The sequence below is a fragment of the Bos indicus genome, chromosome X (assembly GCF_029378745.1).
Source record: "Bos indicus isolate NIAB-ARS_2022 breed Sahiwal x Tharparkar chromosome X, NIAB-ARS_B.indTharparkar_mat_pri_1.0, whole genome shotgun sequence".
Taxonomy (NCBI): Eukaryota; Metazoa; Chordata; class Mammalia; order Artiodactyla; family Bovidae; genus Bos; species Bos indicus.
Window position 1 is genome coordinate 99,420,546 of NC_091789.1, and position 19,687 is coordinate 99,440,232.

General features: G+C 40.4%; 1 protein-coding gene across 7 annotated transcripts in view; it reads right to left on the bottom strand.

Moving 5' to 3' along the window:
* Positions 1–19,687, bottom strand: part of FAM120C (family with sequence similarity 120 member C) — a 145,453-nt gene that overhangs the window by 84,385 nt on the left and 41,381 nt on the right. For all 7 annotated transcript variants that reach the window (XR_011565190.1, XR_011565191.1, XR_011565192.1 and 4 more), the window contains exons 2-4: positions 14,013–14,259; positions 12,396–12,478; positions 7,494–7,622 (exon numbers count right to left, since the gene is read on the bottom strand). Coding sequence is in view for 3 of the 7 variants with exons in the window: in XM_070783793.1 (XP_070639894.1) it covers positions 7,494–7,622; positions 12,396–12,478; positions 14,013–14,259 (459 nt within the window). In the remaining 4 variants the exon portion in view is untranslated. The remainder of the gene's footprint in view (positions 1–7,493; positions 7,623–12,395; positions 12,479–14,012; positions 14,260–19,687) is intronic.

Sequence of the window (19,687 nt, forward strand, 5' to 3'; positions counted from 1 at the left end):
GAAGCTGTGTCTCTTGTGCCTATTGCACTGAAGGCAGATTCTTTACCACTAAGCCACTGGGAATTTCCTATATATAGTATAATTCCACTTATATGAAGTATGTAGAGTAGTCAAAATCAGAGATCAAAAGTAGAATAGGCAGAGAGGGAGGAGAGAATGGGGACTTATCTTTTAATGGTTGTAGATTTTCAGTTTTACAAGATAATAAGAGTTATAGGGATGAATGATGGTGATGGTTACACAATATTATGAATGTATTAATACCACTGAACATATATTTACAATGTTTAAGATGGTAAATTTTATATGCATTTTTATCACAATAAAAAATCAGCAGGAAAATGTATTCTCCATTTAAACAGTATTCCCTTCTTAATAAATACTAGGATCTCTCTCTACCAAACATGGCAACTTCTTTTTTTGTGGGTCAATCTCTTCATAATTGTCTCATACAAACAGCTGAAACTGCAACGCAAAGTAACAAAGCGAACAGGTAAATCTGTCATAAAGTCAGGATTTCCCAAAGTAAAGACACATGATGAAAAATGGCTCACATTATGCTAGAAGTCACAGACCAATGAGGATCTGTTACAGTTAGTCTTCAACAATGATGTAAGAGAGAATTATGAAAGATCATGGCAGGAAAGGCACTTGAAAAAAGAATGATTTGAATATCAAAAGAATGTAAATCTTTTAAGAAAATATAACCCAAGTATGCTTTTTATTAAAACAAACCCAGCACTTAAATCATGCTAGAAAGTTAAACGTGACCTAGTGGGTATGAGAGCTATCAGAAAATTTTGTTTGGTAAACTTATTCTTTATTGATGTAAAAACTTTTTAGCTGTTGTTCAGTTGCTCAGTCATGTCCAACTTTCTGTGACCCCAAAGACTGCAGAATGCCAGGCTCCCCTGTCTTTCACCATCTCCCTGAACTTGCTCAAACTCATGTCCGTTGAGTCGGTGATGTCATTCAACCATCTCATCCTCTGCCGTCTCCTTCTCCTCCCATCTTCAATCTTTCTCAGCATCAGAGTCTTTCCCAATGAGTCAGTTGACCTTATCACGTGGCCAAAGTATTGGAGGTTCAGCATCAGTCCTTCCAAAGAATATTCAGGACTGATTTCCTTTAGAATGGACTGGTTGGATCTCCTTGCAGTCCAAGAGAATCTCAAGAGTCTTCTCCAATACCACAGTTAAAAAGCATCAATTCTTTGGCACTCAGCTTTCTTTATACTCCAACTCTCACATCCATACATGACCACTGGAAAAACCATAGCTTTGACTACACGGACCTTTGTCGACAAAGGCATGTCTCTGCTTCTTAATACGCTGTCTAACTTGGTCATAACTTTTCTTCCAAGGAGCTAGTGTCTTCTAATTTAATGGCTGCAGTCACCATCTGTGGTGATTTTGGAGCCCCCCCCAAAAAAAGTCGGTCACTATATCCACTGTTTCTCCATCTGTTTGCCATAAAGTGATGGGACCAGATGCCATGAACTTAAGTTTTCTGAATGTTGAGTTTTAAGCCAACTTTTTCACTCTCCTCTTTCACTTCCATCAAGAGGCACTTTAGTTCTTCTTCACTTTTTGCCATAAGGGTGGTGTCATCTGCATATCTGAGGCTATTGATATTTCTCTTGGTAATCTTGATTCCAGCTTGTGCTTCATCTTGCCCAACGTTTCTCGCGATGTGCTCTGCATATAAGTTGAATAAGCAGGGTGACAATATACAGCCTTGATGAACTCCTTTCCTGATTTGGAACCAGTCTGTTGTTCCATGTCCAGTTCTAACTGTTGCATCTTGACCTGCACAAATTTCTCAGGAGGCAGATCAGGTGATCTGGTATTCCCATCCCTTTAGGAATTTTCCAGAGTTTGTTGTGATCCATACAGTCAAAGGCTTTGGCATATTCAATAAAGCAGAAATAGATGTTTTTCTGGAACTCTCTTGCTTGTTTGATGATCCAAAGGATGCTGGCAATTTGATCTCTGGTTCCTCTGACTTTTCTTGAACATCTGGAAGTTCACGGTTCATGTACTGTTAAGGTCTGGCTTGGAGAATTTTGAGCATTACTTTACTAGCATGTGAGGTGAGTGCAACTGTGAGGTAGTTTGAGCATTCTTTGGCATTGCCTTTCTTTGGGATGGTAATGAAAACTGACGTTTTCAAGTCCTACGGCCACTGCGGAGCTTTCCAAATTTGCTGGCATATGGAGTACAGAACTTTCACAGTATCATCTTTTAGGGTTTGAAATAGCTCAACTGGAATTCCATCACCTCCATTAGCTCTGTTCATAGTGATGCTTCCTAAGGCCCACTTGACTTTGCATTCCAGGATGTCTGGCTCTAGGTGAGTGATCACACCATTGTGATTATCTGGGTCATGAAGATCTTTTCTGTATAGTTCTTCTGTGTATTCTTCCCACCTCTTCTTAATATCTTCTGCTTCTGTTAGGTCCATACCATTTCTGTCCTTTATTGAGCCCATCTTTGCAAGAAATGTTGCCTTGGTATCTCTAATTTTCTTGAAGAGATCTCTAGTCTTTCCTATTCCATTGTTTTCCACTATTTCTTTGCACTGATCACTGAGGAAGGCTTTCTTATCTCTCCTTGTTATTCTTTGGAACTCTGCATTCAGAAGGGCATATCTTTCCTTTTCTGCTTTGCCTTTTGCTTCTTTTCTTTTCTCGGCTATTTGTAAGGCCTCCTCAGACAACCATTTTGCCGGTTTGCATTTCTTTTTCTTGGGGATGATCTTGATCACTGCCTCCTATACAATGTCATGGATCTCCGTCCATAGTTCTTCAGGCACTCTGTCTGTCAGACTGAATCCCTTGCATCTATTTGTCACTTCCACTGTATTGTCCTAAGGGATTTCTGAAAGAGATGGGAATACCAGACCACCTGACCTGCCTCTTGAGAAACCTATGTGTAGGTCAGGAAGCAACAGTTAGAACTGGACATGGAACAACAGATTGGTTCCAAATAGGAAAAGGAGTACATCAAGGCTATATATTGTCAACCTGCTTGTTTAATTTATATGCAGAAAATTAATTTATATGAGAAACGCTGGGCTGGAAGAAGCACAAGCTGGAATCAAGATTGCCGGGAGAAAGATGAATAACCTCAGATATGCAGATGACACCACCGTTATGGCAGAAAGTGAAGAGGAACTCAAAAGCCTCTTGATGAAAGTGAAAGAGGAGAGTGAAAAGTTGGCTTAAAGCTCAACATTCAGAAAACAAAGATCATGGCATCTGGTCGCATCACTTCATGGGAAATAGATGGCGAAACAGTGGAAACAGTGTCAGACTTTATTTTTGGGGCTCCAAAATCACTGCAGATGGTGATTGCAGCCATGAAATTAAAAGACGCTTACTCCTTGGAAGGAAAGTTAAGACCAACCTAGATAGCATATTGAAATGCAGAGACATTACTTTGCCAACAAAGGTCCGTCTAGTCAAGGCTATGGTTTTTCCAGTAGTCATGTATGGATGTGAGAGTTGGACTGTAAAGAAAGCTGACCGGCGAAGAATTGATGCTTTTGAACTGTGGTTTTGGAGAAGTCTGTTGAGCGTCCCTTGGACTGCAAGGAGATCTAACCAGTCTATTCTAAAGGTGATCAGTCCTCTGTGTTCTTTGGAAGGACTGATGCTGAGGCTGAAACTCCAATACTTTGGCCACCTGATGTGGAAAACGAAATCATTTGAAAAGACCCTGATGCTGGGAAAGATGAAGAGCAGGAGGAGAAGGGGACAACAGAGGATGGGATGGCTGGATGGCATCACCCACTCGATGGACATGAGTTTGAGTAAACTCTGGGAGTTGGTGATGGACAGGGAGGCCTGGTGTGCTGCGATTCATGGGGTTGCAAAGAGTCAGACACGACTGAACAACTAAACTGAACTGAACTGAACTGATACCTGAATGGTCTAGTGGTTTTCTGAATTTGGCAATAAGGAATTCATGATCTGAGCCATAGTCTGTTCCCAGTCTTATTTCTGCTGACTGTATAGAGCTTCTCCTTCTTTGGCTGCAAAGAATATAATCAGTCTGATTTCGATATTGACCATCTGGTGATATTCACGTGCAGAGTCTTCTCTTGTGTTGTTGGAAGAGGGTGTTTGATATGACCAGCACATTCTCTTGGCCAAACTCTGTTAGCCTTTGCCATGCTTCACTCTGTACTCCAAGGTCAAATTTGCCCATTATTCCAGGTATTTCTTGACTTCCTCCTTTTGCATTCCAGTCCCCTATAATGAAAAGGACATCTTTTTTGGGTGTTAGTACTAGAAGGTCTTGTAGGTCTTCATAGAACCATTCAGCTTCAGCTTCTTCAGCATTACTGGTCGAGGCACAGACTTGGATTACTGTCATATTGAATGGTTTGCCTTGAAAACGAACAGAGATCATTCTGTCGTTTTTGAGATTGCATCCAAGTACTGCATTTTGGACTCTTTTGTTGACCATGATGGCTATTCCATTTCTTCTAAGGGATTCCTGCCCACAGTAGTAGATAATATGGTTATCTGAGTTAAATTAACCCATTCCAGTCCATTTTAGTTCGCTGATTCCTAGAATGTCGACATTCACTCTTGCCATCTCCTGTTTGACCACTTCCAATTTGTCTTGTTTCATTGACCTAACATTCCAGGTTACTATGTAATATTGCTCTTTATAGCATTGGACTTTACTTCCATCACCAGTCACATCCACAACTGGGTGTTTTTGCTTTGACTCCATTTCTTCATTCTTTCTGGAATCATTTCACCACTGATCTCCAGTAGCATACTGGGCACCTACTGACCTGGGGAGTTCATCTTTCAGTGTCCTGTCTTTTTGCCTTTTCATACTGTTCATACTGTTCATGGGGTTCTCAAGGGAAGAATAAAAGAATAAAGCCCAGAGATAAATCCACGCACCTATGGACACCTTATCTTTGACAAAGGAGGTAAGAATATACAATGGGGAAAAGCGATCTCTTTAACAAGTGGTGCTGGGAAAACTGGTCAACCACTTGTAAAAGAATCAAACTAGAACACTTTCTAATACCATACACAAAAATAAACTCAAAGTGGATTAAAGATCTAAACCTAAGACCAGAAACTATAAAACTCCTAGAAGACAACATAGGCAAAACACACTCTGACATAAATCACAGCAGGATCCTCTATGACCCACCTCCCAGAATATTAGAAATAAAAGCAAAAATAGACAAATGGGACCTAATTAAAGTTAAAAGCTTTTTCACAACAAAGGAAACTATAAGCAAGGTGAAAAGACAGCTTTCAGAATGGGAGAAAATAATAGCAAACGAAGCAACTGACAAAGAATTAATATCAAAAATATTCAAGCAGCTCCTTCAGCTCAATTCCAGAAAAATAAATGACCCAATCAAAAAATGGGCCAAAGAACTAAACAGACATTTCTCCAAAGAAGACATACAGATGGCTAACAAACACATGAAAAGATGCTCAACATCATTCATTATCAGAGAAATGCAAATCAAAACCACAATGAGGTGCCATCTCACACTGGTCAGAATGGCTGTTATCCTAAAATCTACAAACAGTAAATGCTGGAGAGGGTGTGAAGAAAAGGGAACCCTCTTAGACTGTTGGTAGAAATGCAAACTTGTACAGCCACTATGGAGAACAGTGTAGAGATTCCTTAAAAAAACTGTAAATAGAACTGCCATATGACCCAGCAATCCCACTGCTGGGTAGGCATACACACTGAGTAAACCAGAATTGAAAGAGACGCATGTACCCCAATGTTCATCGCAGCACTGTTTATAATAGCCAGGACACGGAAGCAACCTAGATGTCCATCAGCAGACGAATGGATAAGAAAGCTGCGGTACATATACACAATGGAATATTACTCAGCTGTTAAAAGGAACACATCTGAATCGGTTCTAATAAGGTGGATGAAACTGGAGCCGATTATACAGAGTGAAGTAAGTCAGAAAGAAAAACACCAATACAGTATATTAATGCATATATATAGAATTTAGAAAGATGGCAATGATGACCCTATATGCGAGACAGCAAAAGAGACACAGATGTATAGAACAGTCTTTTGGACACTGTGGGAGAAGGTGAAGGTGGGATGATTTGAGAGAATAGCATTGAAATATGTATATTATCATATGTGAAACAGATCACCAGTCCAGGTTTGATGCATGAGATAGGGTGCTCAGGGCTGGTGCACTGGGATGACTCAGAGGGATGGGATTGGGAGGGAGGTGGGAGGGGGGTTCAGGATGGGGAACAGATGTACACCGATGGCTGATTCATGTCAGTATATAGCAAAAACCACTACAATACTGTAAAGTAATCAGTCTCCAATTAAAATAAATAAATTTAAAAAAATGAAAAAAATAAAGTTTAAGTTAAACATACACTTACCATATGACCCAGAATTTCCATTGCTAGGTATTACAGTAGGGAAATGAAAACGTATTCATACAAAAACTTGTACAGAAATGTTTATAGAAGCTGTATTTGAACCACCAAAAATTGGAAACAACTGAAATATTCTCTAGGGGTGAAAGCATAAAGAAAATGACATAGAGTGACACAATAGATACTATGGCAATAAAAAGGAACGAATTATCTATAGATGCAACATTCAACAACTTAAAACAATCTCAAAGGCATTATTTTGCATGAAAAATGCCATTCTTAAAAGATTACACACTCTATGATTCCATTCACATACTATTCTCTAAAAGATATAAGTATGACAGAGAATAGACTGGTAGTTTCCAGGGATTAGGGATGAGTTTGGGTGTAATTATGAAGGGACAGCATGAGAAATTTCAGGGAAGGTTCAACTGTTCTGATCCTGATTGTGATATTGGCTACACAAATCTATACATGTTTTAAAAATCCATATAACCATACAAGTCAGTTTTATTTACTTTTAAATTTAAAATAGAACTGAAAAACCCAGAGGATAAGTATAAATGAAATTGTCAAAAATAAAACTAACTTATTTTCCTAACTTTTAGTTTCATTTCACAAGATAAAATCCTAGGTGAGCCCTTTTTTCACTATTAATAATGAAACACTGTTGTTTCATATGGACATACTTAAGTAGCCTTTTTCAGCACTCATTTTACTCCAATAAGCAAGACCTCCTTTATATTAAAATATACACTGAAAAAAAAGAGAGGGATATATGCCAGAGTGATAACTATGGCAAGTTGTTTCTGGGTAATGAGAGTATAAGTGACATTTTCTAAATTCTGTAGAATGAGTTCATATAACTTTAATAATCAGTAGAAAAAAGGTAAAAAAAAAAATCCTTTAAATCCAGGCCTAGTGATGTTTTCTAAAAGAAACTTTGGGGCTCTAGTCTGTAAGAAGGGAGAAGATAAGCACCTAGGAGGAGAGAAGGCAGGCAGCACAAAAATGATCAAATCTGCTGGTGCTACTTGTGAAGTAAGAAAACTGGCCATTCTTAGGAAGGTGAAGGCTAGCTTACCTGAGACTGTTTGAAAACATCCTTCCCAACCACATCCAGGTTTGAGGGGTCTTTGATGGAACTAACATACTCAGAAACAGCTTTGATTACCACATCACAGGGAGGAAGAACCAGCTGATGAGCTCTGACCTAGAAGCAGATAAGCAAAGCACATTGATGTCTAAGATGGATCATTAAGAAAAAAGGTGAGACAGGGGTGAGATACAGAATTCAAATTCAGTAAATCCACTGAGAGATAGTTATCATCTTTTCTTTAAATTAATTTCCCCCTAATTTTTAGTACAGAAGACTTGGAATCAAGATTAAAAAGGATAAAGGAAGAAAAAAAAACCATATCAGCATAATCCCACACCAAAGATTACTGTTTTATTGCACTATCATAATTAATCATGATAAATTGTCATGATACATTTTAGCTGTTTCCAAACTTCTGCTATTAAAGGTAATGTATGAATCATGTTTAGATCCTGATTTGAAGTAACCACAAAAAAGCTTTTGTAAGACAAGCATGAAAATCTAAAAATGGATTAGATATTAAGATGATATCAAGAAATTATCATTAATTTTCTTAGGAGTAATAATGGCATTGTGCCTGTGTAAGAAAATGCTTATGTTTTACAGATGCATATCAAAGAACATGAGAGTGAAATAACTTGAGGACTGGCATCTGTTTTAAAATATATGAGTAAGAGCAACAACAACAACAAAAACTCAAGCAACCATGGCCACATGTTAACAACTACTGGCTATGGAAGTTGTTACAGTGACAGCTAACTATATATTACTTTTTCTATTTTTGTGGTGCTTGAAAATTTAAAATGTTATGGTGAAATGTAGGTATGACTTGTTGTCCACCTTCCAATTATCTAATTACATGTTTTCTAGAATGATAATTGCTGAGCAAAAGGCTATCAACTTCTTAAAAGCTTTTCAGTTCAGTTTACTTCAGTAGCTCAGTCATGTCCTTGAATACCCATGTCGTGCTTTTGTGACCCCATGGACTGCAGCATGCCAGGCTTTCCTATCCATCACCAACTCCCGGAGCTTACTCAAACTCATGTCCATCAAGTCAGTGATGCCATCCAACCATTTCATCCTCTGTCATCCACTTCTCCTCCCGCCTTCAATCTTTTCCAGCATCAGTGTCTTCAAATGAGTCAGCTCTTCACATCAGGTGGCCAAAGTATTGGAGCTTCAGGTTCACCATCAGTCCTTCCAATGAATATTCAGGACTGATTTCCTTTAGTTTGATCTCCTTTCTGTCCAAGGGACTCTCAAGAGTCTTCTCCAACACCACAGTTTAAAAGCATCAATTCTTTGGCACTCAGCTTTCTTTATGGTGCATCTCTTACATCCATACATGACTACTGGAAAAACCATAGCTTTGACTAGATGGACCTTTGTCGGCAAAGTAATGCCTCTGCTTTCTAATATGCTGTCTAGGTTTGTCATAACTTTTCTTTCAAGGAGCAAGCATCTTCTCATTTCATTGCTGCAGTCACCGTCTGCAGTGATTTTGGAGCCCAAGAAAATAGTCTGTCATGTTTCCATTGTTTCCCCATCTATTAGCCATGAAGTAATGGGACCGGATGCCATTATCTTAGTTTTTTGAATGTTGAGTTTTAAGCCAGCTTTTTCACTCTCGTCGTTCACTTTCAAAGAGGCTCTTTAGCGCCTCTTTGCTTTCTGCCATACAGGTGATGTCATCTGCATATCTGAGGTTATTGATATTTCTCCCGGCAATCTTGATTCCAGCTGTGCTTCTTCCAGCCCAGCGTTTCTCATGATGTACTCTGCATTTAAGTTAAATAAGCAGGGTGACAATATACAGACTTGATGTACTCCTTTTCCTATTTGGAACCAGTCTGTTGTTCCACGTCCAGTTCTAACTGTTGCTTCCTGACCTGCATACAGGTTTCTCAAGAGGCAGGTCAGGTGGTCTGGTATTCCCATCTCTTTCAGAATTTTCCACAGTTTATTGTGATCCACACAGTCAAAGGCTTTGGCATAGTCAATAAAGCAGAACTAGTTGTTTTTCTGGAACTCTCTTGCTTTTTTGATGACCCAGTGGATGTTGGCAATTTGATCAGAGCTGTACAAGAGGGCAGACAGCATAGGGCTTTGTAGGCCATGGTAAAGATTAGGTGAGTGATATGAAGAGCCATTAGAGAATTTTAAAAAGAGAAGTGACATGATTTTAGTCAGTTTTTAAAATGACTCTGGCTGTTGTACTGGGAATAGATTTGGGGCTGGGGGTGAGAGGTATTGGGACATGAAATAGTGAAAGCAGAAGACCAATAGTTAGTAAAGTGGTATAATAATCCAGGCAAGAATGATGGCTTGCCCAAGGTAGTAGCTATGAAAATGGTGAGAAGTGGATATATTTTGAAGGAAGAACTGATAGTATTTCCTGACCAGAGGAGAGGTGGAGCATGAGTAAGAGAGAAGTCAAGGATGACGTCAAGCCTTTCAGACTGAGCAACTAGAAGGATGAAGTTGCTGTTAATGAAAATTAGGGAAGGCTGTGGAAAGGAACAGGTTTAGGGGAAAGATCAGGAGTTTCCATTTGGATGTGTTTCTTTGACATGTTTAATAGGCCATTAGATATTGGGAGCTAGAGTTCAAATGCGAGATCAAAGCTGGAGACATATATTTAGGAGTCATTAATGGACATATAGTATTTAAAGTCATGACCCCAGATGAGATCAATCACCAAGGCAGTGTGTGTGGATAGAAGAGAGAAAGGACTGAAGATAGAACTCTGGGACACTCCAAAGTTAAGTACATTAGACAAGGAAACAGCAAAGGAGATAGAAGCAGCAGCCAGTGAAGTAGGTAGGATTACAAGAGAATAGGGTCCTTAAAGCCAAGTGAATAACATGTTCTCAGAGAGTGAGCAAGTGGGTCATATACTGCTGATTAGTCAAGCAAGATGAAAACTGAGAGCTAGTCATTAGATTTATTAACATCACAGTCAATGGTTACTGTTGAAAGCAATTTCAGCACAGCAAAGTGAAGAGAGAAGAGGGAAAGGGGATAGTAAACAGCTCAAACATAGGCAACTCTCTAGAAGAGTTTGCTAAAAGGGAAGAAGAAATACGGAGCAGTAGCTTGGGTGGAGGGAGTAAAATCAAGAGCAGGTTTTATTTTTTCTGATGGATGCATGCTTATGCATCTGATGGGAAAGAGCCAATGAGAGAGGGAAAATGATGTGGGAGAAAGAGGGGAGAACTTCTGAAGTGATGTCCTTAAGTTAGCAAGGAGGCATGGATTCAGCATAAGAGCAGAAGGGCTGGCCTAAGACAGGAACAATAAGTCATCCAAGGCAGGCAGAGCATGCAGGTGAGAAGTTGAAAGGGTGGGACCTGGTGGAAGTTTTGCTCCCATTGCTTCAATTTTCTGAGTGAAATAAGAAGCCAGGTCATGAGCTGAGAATGAGCAAGGAAGGAGAATTAGAGGCTTGAGGAGAGAAGGAAAGATGTGAAATAGACATCTAGGAGAGTGAAAGGATTAGGGAAGTGTAATACCACCACCAACTTATACTACCACAAGAAGTATATGACAGCACCAGTCTCAACACAGCCTTGACAGGAGTGGGTAGACTAATCTTTCAATATTTTCTAAACTGTTAGGTTAAAAAAAAATCACACTGCTCATTTAATTTGCATCTCTGATCACTAGTGAGGTTTAACACCTAGTCATATTATTGGCCACTCTAGTTCCTCTTTTGTGAATTGTCTGCTTCTTTCCTTTGCTCATTTTTTTATTTAATAGCATATTAGTATTAATATTTTCCTTCATAGGTTTGTATGAATCCTTAAGATAATAAGGGTGTGAGATAGTAGAAAACATATATTGTTCTCTGACCGCAGTTCCTGGCATGCTGCTGCTGCTAAGTTGCTTCAGTCGTGTCCGACTCTGTGCGACCCCACAGACGGCAGCCCACCAGGCTCCCCCATCCCTGGGATTCTCCAGACAAGAACACTGGAGTGGGTTGCCATTTCCTTCTCCAATGCATGAAAGTGAAAAGTGAAAGTGAAGTTGCTCAATCGTGTCCCACTCTTAGCAACCCCATGGACTGCAGCCTACCAGGCTCCTCCATCCATGGGATTTTCCAGGCAAGAGTACTGGAGTGGGTTGCCATTGCCTTCTCCAGTTCCTGGCATAGAGCACCTAAAATCTTTGTAATTTCCTAGGTGGTAAGAGCACTCCTGTGCTCAGGATCCTCCCAGACCTCATCCTATGTATCTCTTCATCTGGCTGTTCACCTGCATCCTTTATCATACCCTTTAATAAACTGATACATGTAAGTATGTATTTCCCTGAGTTCTATGAGGTGCTTTAACAAATTTATTGAACCCGAGAAGGGAGTTGTTGAAACCTCAAAACTATAGCTAGTTGGTTAGTAAGAAGCACAGGTGATAACCTGGGCTTGCACCTGCCATCTGAAAGTGTGTGAGGGGTGGGGCGGTCCTTGGAATTGAGTCCTGAACCTGTGCAATCTGACACTATCTTCAGGTAGTAGTGTTAGAATTCAGTTAAATTGTAGGATACCCAGCTGGTATCACAGAAGATTGTTTGGTGCGGGGAAAACTCACCACATGTTTAGTGACTAGAAGTGTCAAAAGTGAAGTACTCTATGTGACAGTGGTAGTAGTGTGAGAGAGAGGAACACACAGGGAAGAACGACACAGGGGGGGATAACTAGATTTTTCCCTATACAGTAGGTAGAAACTCAGTTTCTCCTTTTCAACCATAATTATAATTTCAACCATAATTATAATTTTTTTCTAAGTATCTGAAATAATTTAAGCCTAATGAAAGATTTACTCTATCAAAATTCCAATCAAAACGTGATGTCCTCTAGGCATGGATGCACAGGCAGGAAATGGGGCACATTACCTTAAGTGATGCAAGGGGATGTTCTGGTCCCAAGAGGCTCCAGTGAAAAGCAGCCAGGTCCTCATCTGGGAGAATGTGATTACCTATAAAGTATATCTGTCATTTATTGACTGTACAAATGTTTTCTTAGAATCTCCAGGCCATGAATGGACTTTGGGGAAAAAAGACAATCAAATAATTCATACATATCTATGTTCTTAATTTAACAACTACAGTATGTTTGATTATCTACTATGAATCACATACATTATATATATCATCTTTATACTAACTGTGTATGGTAATATTATCTCCATTTTTATAGATAGGAAAACAGGTTTGAGCAAGTCTCTTGACTTTACCCAAGGTGTCACATCTAATAAGTGCCCACACCAGGCTAAGAATCTAGGACTGTCTGGCTCCAAAGTACATGCTATTTTCTGTCACCTGGTTATGCTGCCTTTTATAATAATAGCCACCAACTGCTGACTGCCTACTAAGTGCTGGGCATTTTATATATCTTATTTCATTTAATCTTATCAATAACACTGTGAGGTATTATTATTCCATTTCACAGATGAGGAAACTGAAACCAGGAGGTGTAACTTCAGTGATTTGTCCAAGGCCTAATGCCAAAACTTGTGCTGACTCCACTAGATTGCTGCTGCTACTGCTGCTAAGTCACTTCAGTCGTGTCCGACTCTGTGCGACCCCATAGACGGCGGCCCACCAGGCTCCCCCGTCCCTGGGATTCTCCAGGCAAGAACACTGGAGTGGGTTGCCATTTCCTTCTCCAATGCATGAAAGTGAAAAGTGAAAGTGAAGTCGCTCAGTCGTGTCCGACTCCTAGTGACCCATGGACTGCAGCCTACCAGGCTCCTCCGTCCATGGGATTTTCCAGGCAAGAGTACTGGAGTGGGGGTGCCATTGCCTTCTCTAGACTCCACTAGATTATCCAAGCTCAAATCCTTTGGGATTATAAACAGAGGTCACACCTGAGACAAGATATTAATTTTCATGCTGTCAGTACTTGGAAAACCAAATCAAACATAATCAACAGTCTGCAGTAACTTTGAAATACATTTTTTAAAGAAAAACTGATAGATGGATATAAAGACAGATATACGATAAAGCAAGTTTAGTAAAATGTTATTGGCAGAATACAGGTGGTAGAAACAGGATTTTCAGAGCAAATTCTTGCAGCTTTGCTGTACTTTTGGGACTTTTCATAATAAAATGTTAGCACAAGAGAAACAAAAAGAAAAATATGCAGAATGATTTGTGTTTTTGATCTAAAGTTAAACAGTGGGGAAGAGATGCTAATGCTCTGAGTGGGAAACCAAAGTTGCCTAGGGCTAATAAGATATTTGGCCTAAGACGGTACTCTGCATAAAATACTTACAGAATGTAATGGAAGAAAAAGTTTTACAAGAATCAAAATAATATTCTGGAATATCCTGTATTAATAAATAATAAAACATGCTGAGTTTCTAGTAAGAAGCCCCAAAGCACAGTGTTTGGCGTGCAAATTTTCAGAAGATAAATCCAACAGTGATAACCATTGCTCTGGTTTTCATCTCTTAACACTGAAAGAGGAAACTTACATGATCATTAGAGTCTGTTCTTTGGACCACCTACCTAGCAGTGCAGCAAATATGGGAAAATTCATCCGCTTCAGGCCTAGCTGCTTGGCTACCTCCTGCATCAGAAACTGGTTGGTGGTGAGGTTCTTTCCATTCCAGCTCAGCTTCAGAGCATGGGAACTATAGTAAGATGGAATATTGTAGAGCGCATACTCGGAGTCATGGGCAAGAAGACCATGGAAGCCATTTTCCCTGAAAAAAGCCACCACTTCCAAATGGTGGTCTTCAAGGCTCTGAAAGACCTAGGAGGGAAAAAGAGAACACATCATGCAACAAAAGCTGACCTATATTTGTTTAAAAGTCAGAAAGGCTAGAAACTGAATTTTATAGTTTGTTGAAATTTAAGACTAAATATAATATAACTAAATATAAAACTAAAAAGGGCTTCCCTGGTAACTCAGCTGGTAAAGAATCTGCCTGCAATGCAGGAGACACCAGTTTGATTCCTGGGTTGGACGTTTCCCTGGAGAAGGGATAGGCTACCCACTTCTGTATTTTTGGGCTTCCCCAGTGGCTCAGCTGGTAAAGAATCTACCTGCAATGCAGGAGACCTGGGTTGGATCCCTGGGTTGGGGAGATCCCCTGGAGTAGGGCATGGCAACCCACTCCAGTACTCTTGCCTGGAGAATCCCCATGGACAGACTACAAGTAGCCCTGGCGGGCTACAGTCCATGGTGTCACAAAGAGTCAGACACTACTAAGCACAGCACAACACAAGGCTGAACAAAATACTCTTAAAATAAAGAAAGCCTTTCCTAGCCTAAACTGGATTATTCCTGTAAACACAGGCAGCATTATCCATTTGTTCATTCAAATGACCAGTTTTTTGACTCCCTGCATGGAACTATGGCCTGAAGCTCTTTAAAAGAATATTGAAATTAACATGGTTTATAGTATTTAAGTTTTTACTTTAAATAATAATAGATGAGAACTTTGTTAGAAAGATAATAAAGCTATTATATACTGCTTAGTACCTTCTATATACTGTGTGTGCTTTACATACATTATCTCATCAACAGAACAATCAAGGACAAGGCAGATATAAATGAAAAAACATACAAGTGGAAATAGACATAGAAAGGTTAAATAACATATAACTAGAGCCTGAATCTAAGTTCATCTAACTCTTTTTAAAAAATCCCTGCTCTCTTTCTTGGGAGCACCTTGGCCCACAGGGCACCTAAATGGGGCGCTTCCAACAGTTAGAAGCCAGAAACTTCACTCTATTTTAGAAATGGAAAAACTAAGGGTGTGAGAGGTTGGCTGCCCCCAAAGTTGCATAATGAGGGTGTATACACAGGTATACAAACCTAAGCTGATCTGACTCCAGAATGCACACTTCCCATTCTACCAGGCTTCTTCCTGGAGAGCACTATTTTTAATGTAATAGAGGCAGACTGTTAAGTGCCCTTCTTGTGCACACATCTATTGCTCTACATAAAGGATACTAAAGTGATTTGCATACTGGTTCTGCCATACTAAGTTCCTTGACTGCAGAAACTTTATAATCTCTGTATTCCTGGCTCCCACATAAGATCTGATGCACTGCAGTATGAATAATAGTTACTAACAGATACTGAACATATACTATGTGCTAAGTAATGTTCCAATTATTTTACATGTATTAATTCATTTCATACTCAAAACAATCCAATGAGGCTATAACTATTATTATTATCTCCATTTTACATCTCTAAGGTCACACAGCTGGAAGGAATAAAGCCTGGAGTTTGTCTCCAGAGCCTACAGACCTCAATAATTTTGTTGAACTCAATTGACTTAATTTTTAATTTAAGTTTTAGAGGAATGGTAGTTCTTCTGGCGGAGAAGGCAATGGCAACCCACTCCAGTGTTCTTGCCTGGAGAATCCCAGGGACGGGGGAGCCTATTGGGCTGCCGTCTATAGGGTCACACAGAGCCGGACACGATTGAAGCGACTTAGCAGCAGCAGCAGCAGTTCTTCTGGAGTCTGACAGGAGTTTCAATGCATTAAGCTTTCTCTAAGCTATGGAAAGAGGCTCTAGTTGCAGTACAGAGCCATGTCACATATTAAGTCACAGCAGAAGGAGGGACACTTGTAAGCAAATAACAAAGCAAGGTCTGTATTTATTTGATATCCAGGCAAAGGAAGCAAAAAACCTTACTTTGCGCCACAACATATTTATGTCTAGAGTTACAATTAACTCCAGATGGGTCTGGGTAGGGGTACAGTTTTGGGCTATCCCCTGGTGACAGTTTCTTCCAGCATATACCTCTCATACCAGTCACTGACTGAGCATCTATCTACATTGTACCAGGCACAGTGCTGACTGTGATACATTCTTTCTCATCATCAAAACCTGACTATGTTGGCATTATAAGTCCTGTGGTTCTGGTAAGGAAACTGAGGCTCAGAGAAGTGATGTGGTATGTTCAGGGCTACAGAGCTGGGAAACAGGAACCCAGATAAGACTGACACCAAAGTCCATGGTCTTTCTACAACATCACATTACCTTTAGCTGGTATGTAGTTGATTATGCCACCATCCAAGTGATTTCAACCCTAGAAAGTCAAAGACTAGTGATCTTTAACAAATTTGATGGCTCTCATAAGGAATATAAATCACAATCACCTGGAAAGCATTTTCAAAATCTACAAACCTGTGCCTCACCTCAGATCTGCTGAAACAATCTCCTGAAGGTGACTGGAATGCCTATATTCCAAAATTAGCTTCCAGTAGGTTCTGATGCACACTCCTAATTAAGAACCATTGAGCTAATCTAATTACTCATTAAAAAAAAAGTTGTATTGAGGTATAACTGACATACAGAATTATTACACATTTAAAGTGAAACTGAGAGTCACTCAGTCATATCCGACTCTTTGTGACCCCATGGACTAACAGTCCATGGAATTCTCTAGGCCAGAATACTGGAGTGGGTAGCCTTTCCCTTCTGCAGGGGGTCTTCCTAACCCAGGGATTGAACCCAGGTCTCCCAAATGAGAGAGTCACTTCCTAGGCAGGTTGATAAGAAGTCTAGGGGTCCCCAAGGAGGGACGGGTCTGGAATTCTCAAGGAGGAAGAAAGAACAAACTTTTTTTCCTCTACATTCCTTAGGATTATATAACAATAATGTATCCTGCCTGAGGATAGTCTCTGGATTAAACCCTCTGGCTAATCCTGTTATCTTAAAATGTAAATTATGGGGGTAGGTCTGGTGAGGTTTTTACAGTTCAGTTCAGTTGCTCAGTCCTGTCCCACTCTTTGCAACCCCATGAATCCCAGCACAGGACAGCCAGGCCTCCCAGTCCATCACCAACTCCCAGAGTTCACTCAAACTCATGTCCATCGAGTCGGTGATGCCATCCAGCCAACTCATCCTCTGTCGTCCCCTTCTCCTCCTGCCCCCAATCCCTCCCAGCATCAGAGTCTTTTCCAATGAGTCAACTCTTCGTGTGAGGTGGCCAAAGTATTGGAGTTTCAGCTTTAGCATCAGTCCTTCCAATGAACACCCAGGACTGATCTCCTTTAGGATGGACTGGTTGGATCTCCTTACAGTCCAAGGGACTCGCAAGAGTCTTCTCCAACACCACAGTTCAAAAGCATCAATTCTTCAGTGCTCAGCTTTGTTCACAGTCCAACTCTCACATCCATACATGACTACTTGGAAAACCATAGCCTTGACTAGATGGACCTTTGTCGGCAAAGTAATGTCTCTGCTTTTGAATATGCTATCTAGGTTGGTCATAGCTTTCCTTCCAAGGAGTAAGCGTCTTTTAATTTGATGGCTGCAATCACCATCTGCAGTGATTACTGCTTCCACTGTTTCTCCATCTATTTTCCATGAAGTGATGGGACTGGATGCTATGATCTTAGTTTTCTGAATGTTGAGCTTTAAGCCAACTTTTTCACTCTCCTCCTTCACCTTCATCAAGAGGCTTTTTAGTTCCTCTTCACTTTCTGCCATAAGGGTGGTGTCATCTGCATATCTGAGGTTATTGATATTTCTCCCGGCAATCTTGATTCCAGCTTGTGCTTCTTCCAGCCCAGCATTTCTCATGACATACTCTGCTGCTGCTGCTAAGTCGCTTCAGTCGTGTCCGACTGTGCGACCCCATAGACGGCAGCCCAACAGGCTTCCCTGTCCCTGGGATTCTCCAGACAAGAACACTGGAGTGGGTTGCCATTTCCTTCTCCAATGCATGAAAGTGAAAAGTGAAAGTGAAGTCGCTCAGTCGTGTCCGACTCCTAGCGACCCCATGGACTGCAGCCCACCAGGCACCTCCTTCCATGGGATTTTCTAGGCAAAAGTACTGGAGTGGGGTGCCATTGCCTTCTCCGGATGTACTCGGCATATAAGTTAAATAAGCAGGGTGACAATATACAGCCTTGACGTAGTCCTTTTCCTATTTGGAACCAGTCTGTTGTTCCATGTCCAGTTCTAACTATTGCTTCCTGACCTGCATATAGGTTTCTCAAGAGGCAGGTCAGGTGGTCTGGTATTCCCATCTCTTGAAGAATTTTCCAGTTTATTGTGAGCCACACAGTCAAAGGCTTTGGAATAGTCAATAAGGCAGAAACAGATGTTTTTTCTGGAACTCTCTTGCTTTTTCCATGATCCAGCGGATGTTGGCAATTTGATCTCTGGTTCCTCTGCCTTTTCTAAAACCAGCTTGAACATCTGGAAGTTCACGGTTCACGTATTGCTGAAGCCTGGCTTGGAGATTTTGAGCATTACTTTATTAGCATGTGAGATGAGTGCAGTTATGCGGTAGTTTGAACATTCTTTGGGATTGCCTTTCTTTGGGATTGGAATGAAAACTGACCTTTTCCAGTCCTGTGGCCACTGCTGAGTTTTCCAAATTTGCTGGCATATTGAATGCAGCACTTTCACAGCATCATGTTTCAGGATTTGACATAGCTCAACTCGAATTCCATCACCTCCACTAGCTTTGTTCATAGTGATGCTTTCTAAGGCCCACTTGACTTCACATTCCAGGATGTCTGGTCTTTACAACCTCCAGACATTCTTTTGATTCACTGTAAAGTATATAACTCCATTGCTAACACTAGCAAGTGGGTACTCTTTCTGCCCCCTTCTGATGCCTATGTCAGAAGCTTTCTCTATCTCTTTTATACTTTAATAAAACTTTATTACGCAAATGCTCTGAGTGATCAAGCCTCGTCTCTGGCCCTGGATTGAATTCCTCTCTTCTGGAGGCCAAGAATCCCAGCATCTTTTCATGGTTCAGCAACAACTGTTCACACATTACAGGTGGATTCTTTACCATCTGAGCCACAAAGGAAGCCCAAGAATACTGGAGTGGGTAGCCTATTCCCAGATCTTCCTGACCTGGGAATTGAACAGGGGTCTCCTGCATTTCAGGCAGATTCTTTAAAAACTGAGCTATAATTAAAGTGCACATCAAAGTGATATGATATACATATGCCCAATTACTCATTTTGCTGCTTAAGCAACTAGCCCCCTAGAAAAGATAGATGACTTGACATGGTTACCTAGTTAATCTGTAGCAGAACCAAGATTAGAACAAAAGTCTCATGATGCCAGGTATAAAACTTCTTTCACTGCATATTCTGGGGTAAATAATGGAAAACAAGAGAACAATAATATCATAATTCCCCAGCACCCTGGTCCTACCAGGCTAGTTTCCTAGCTACCCTTCTCTAAG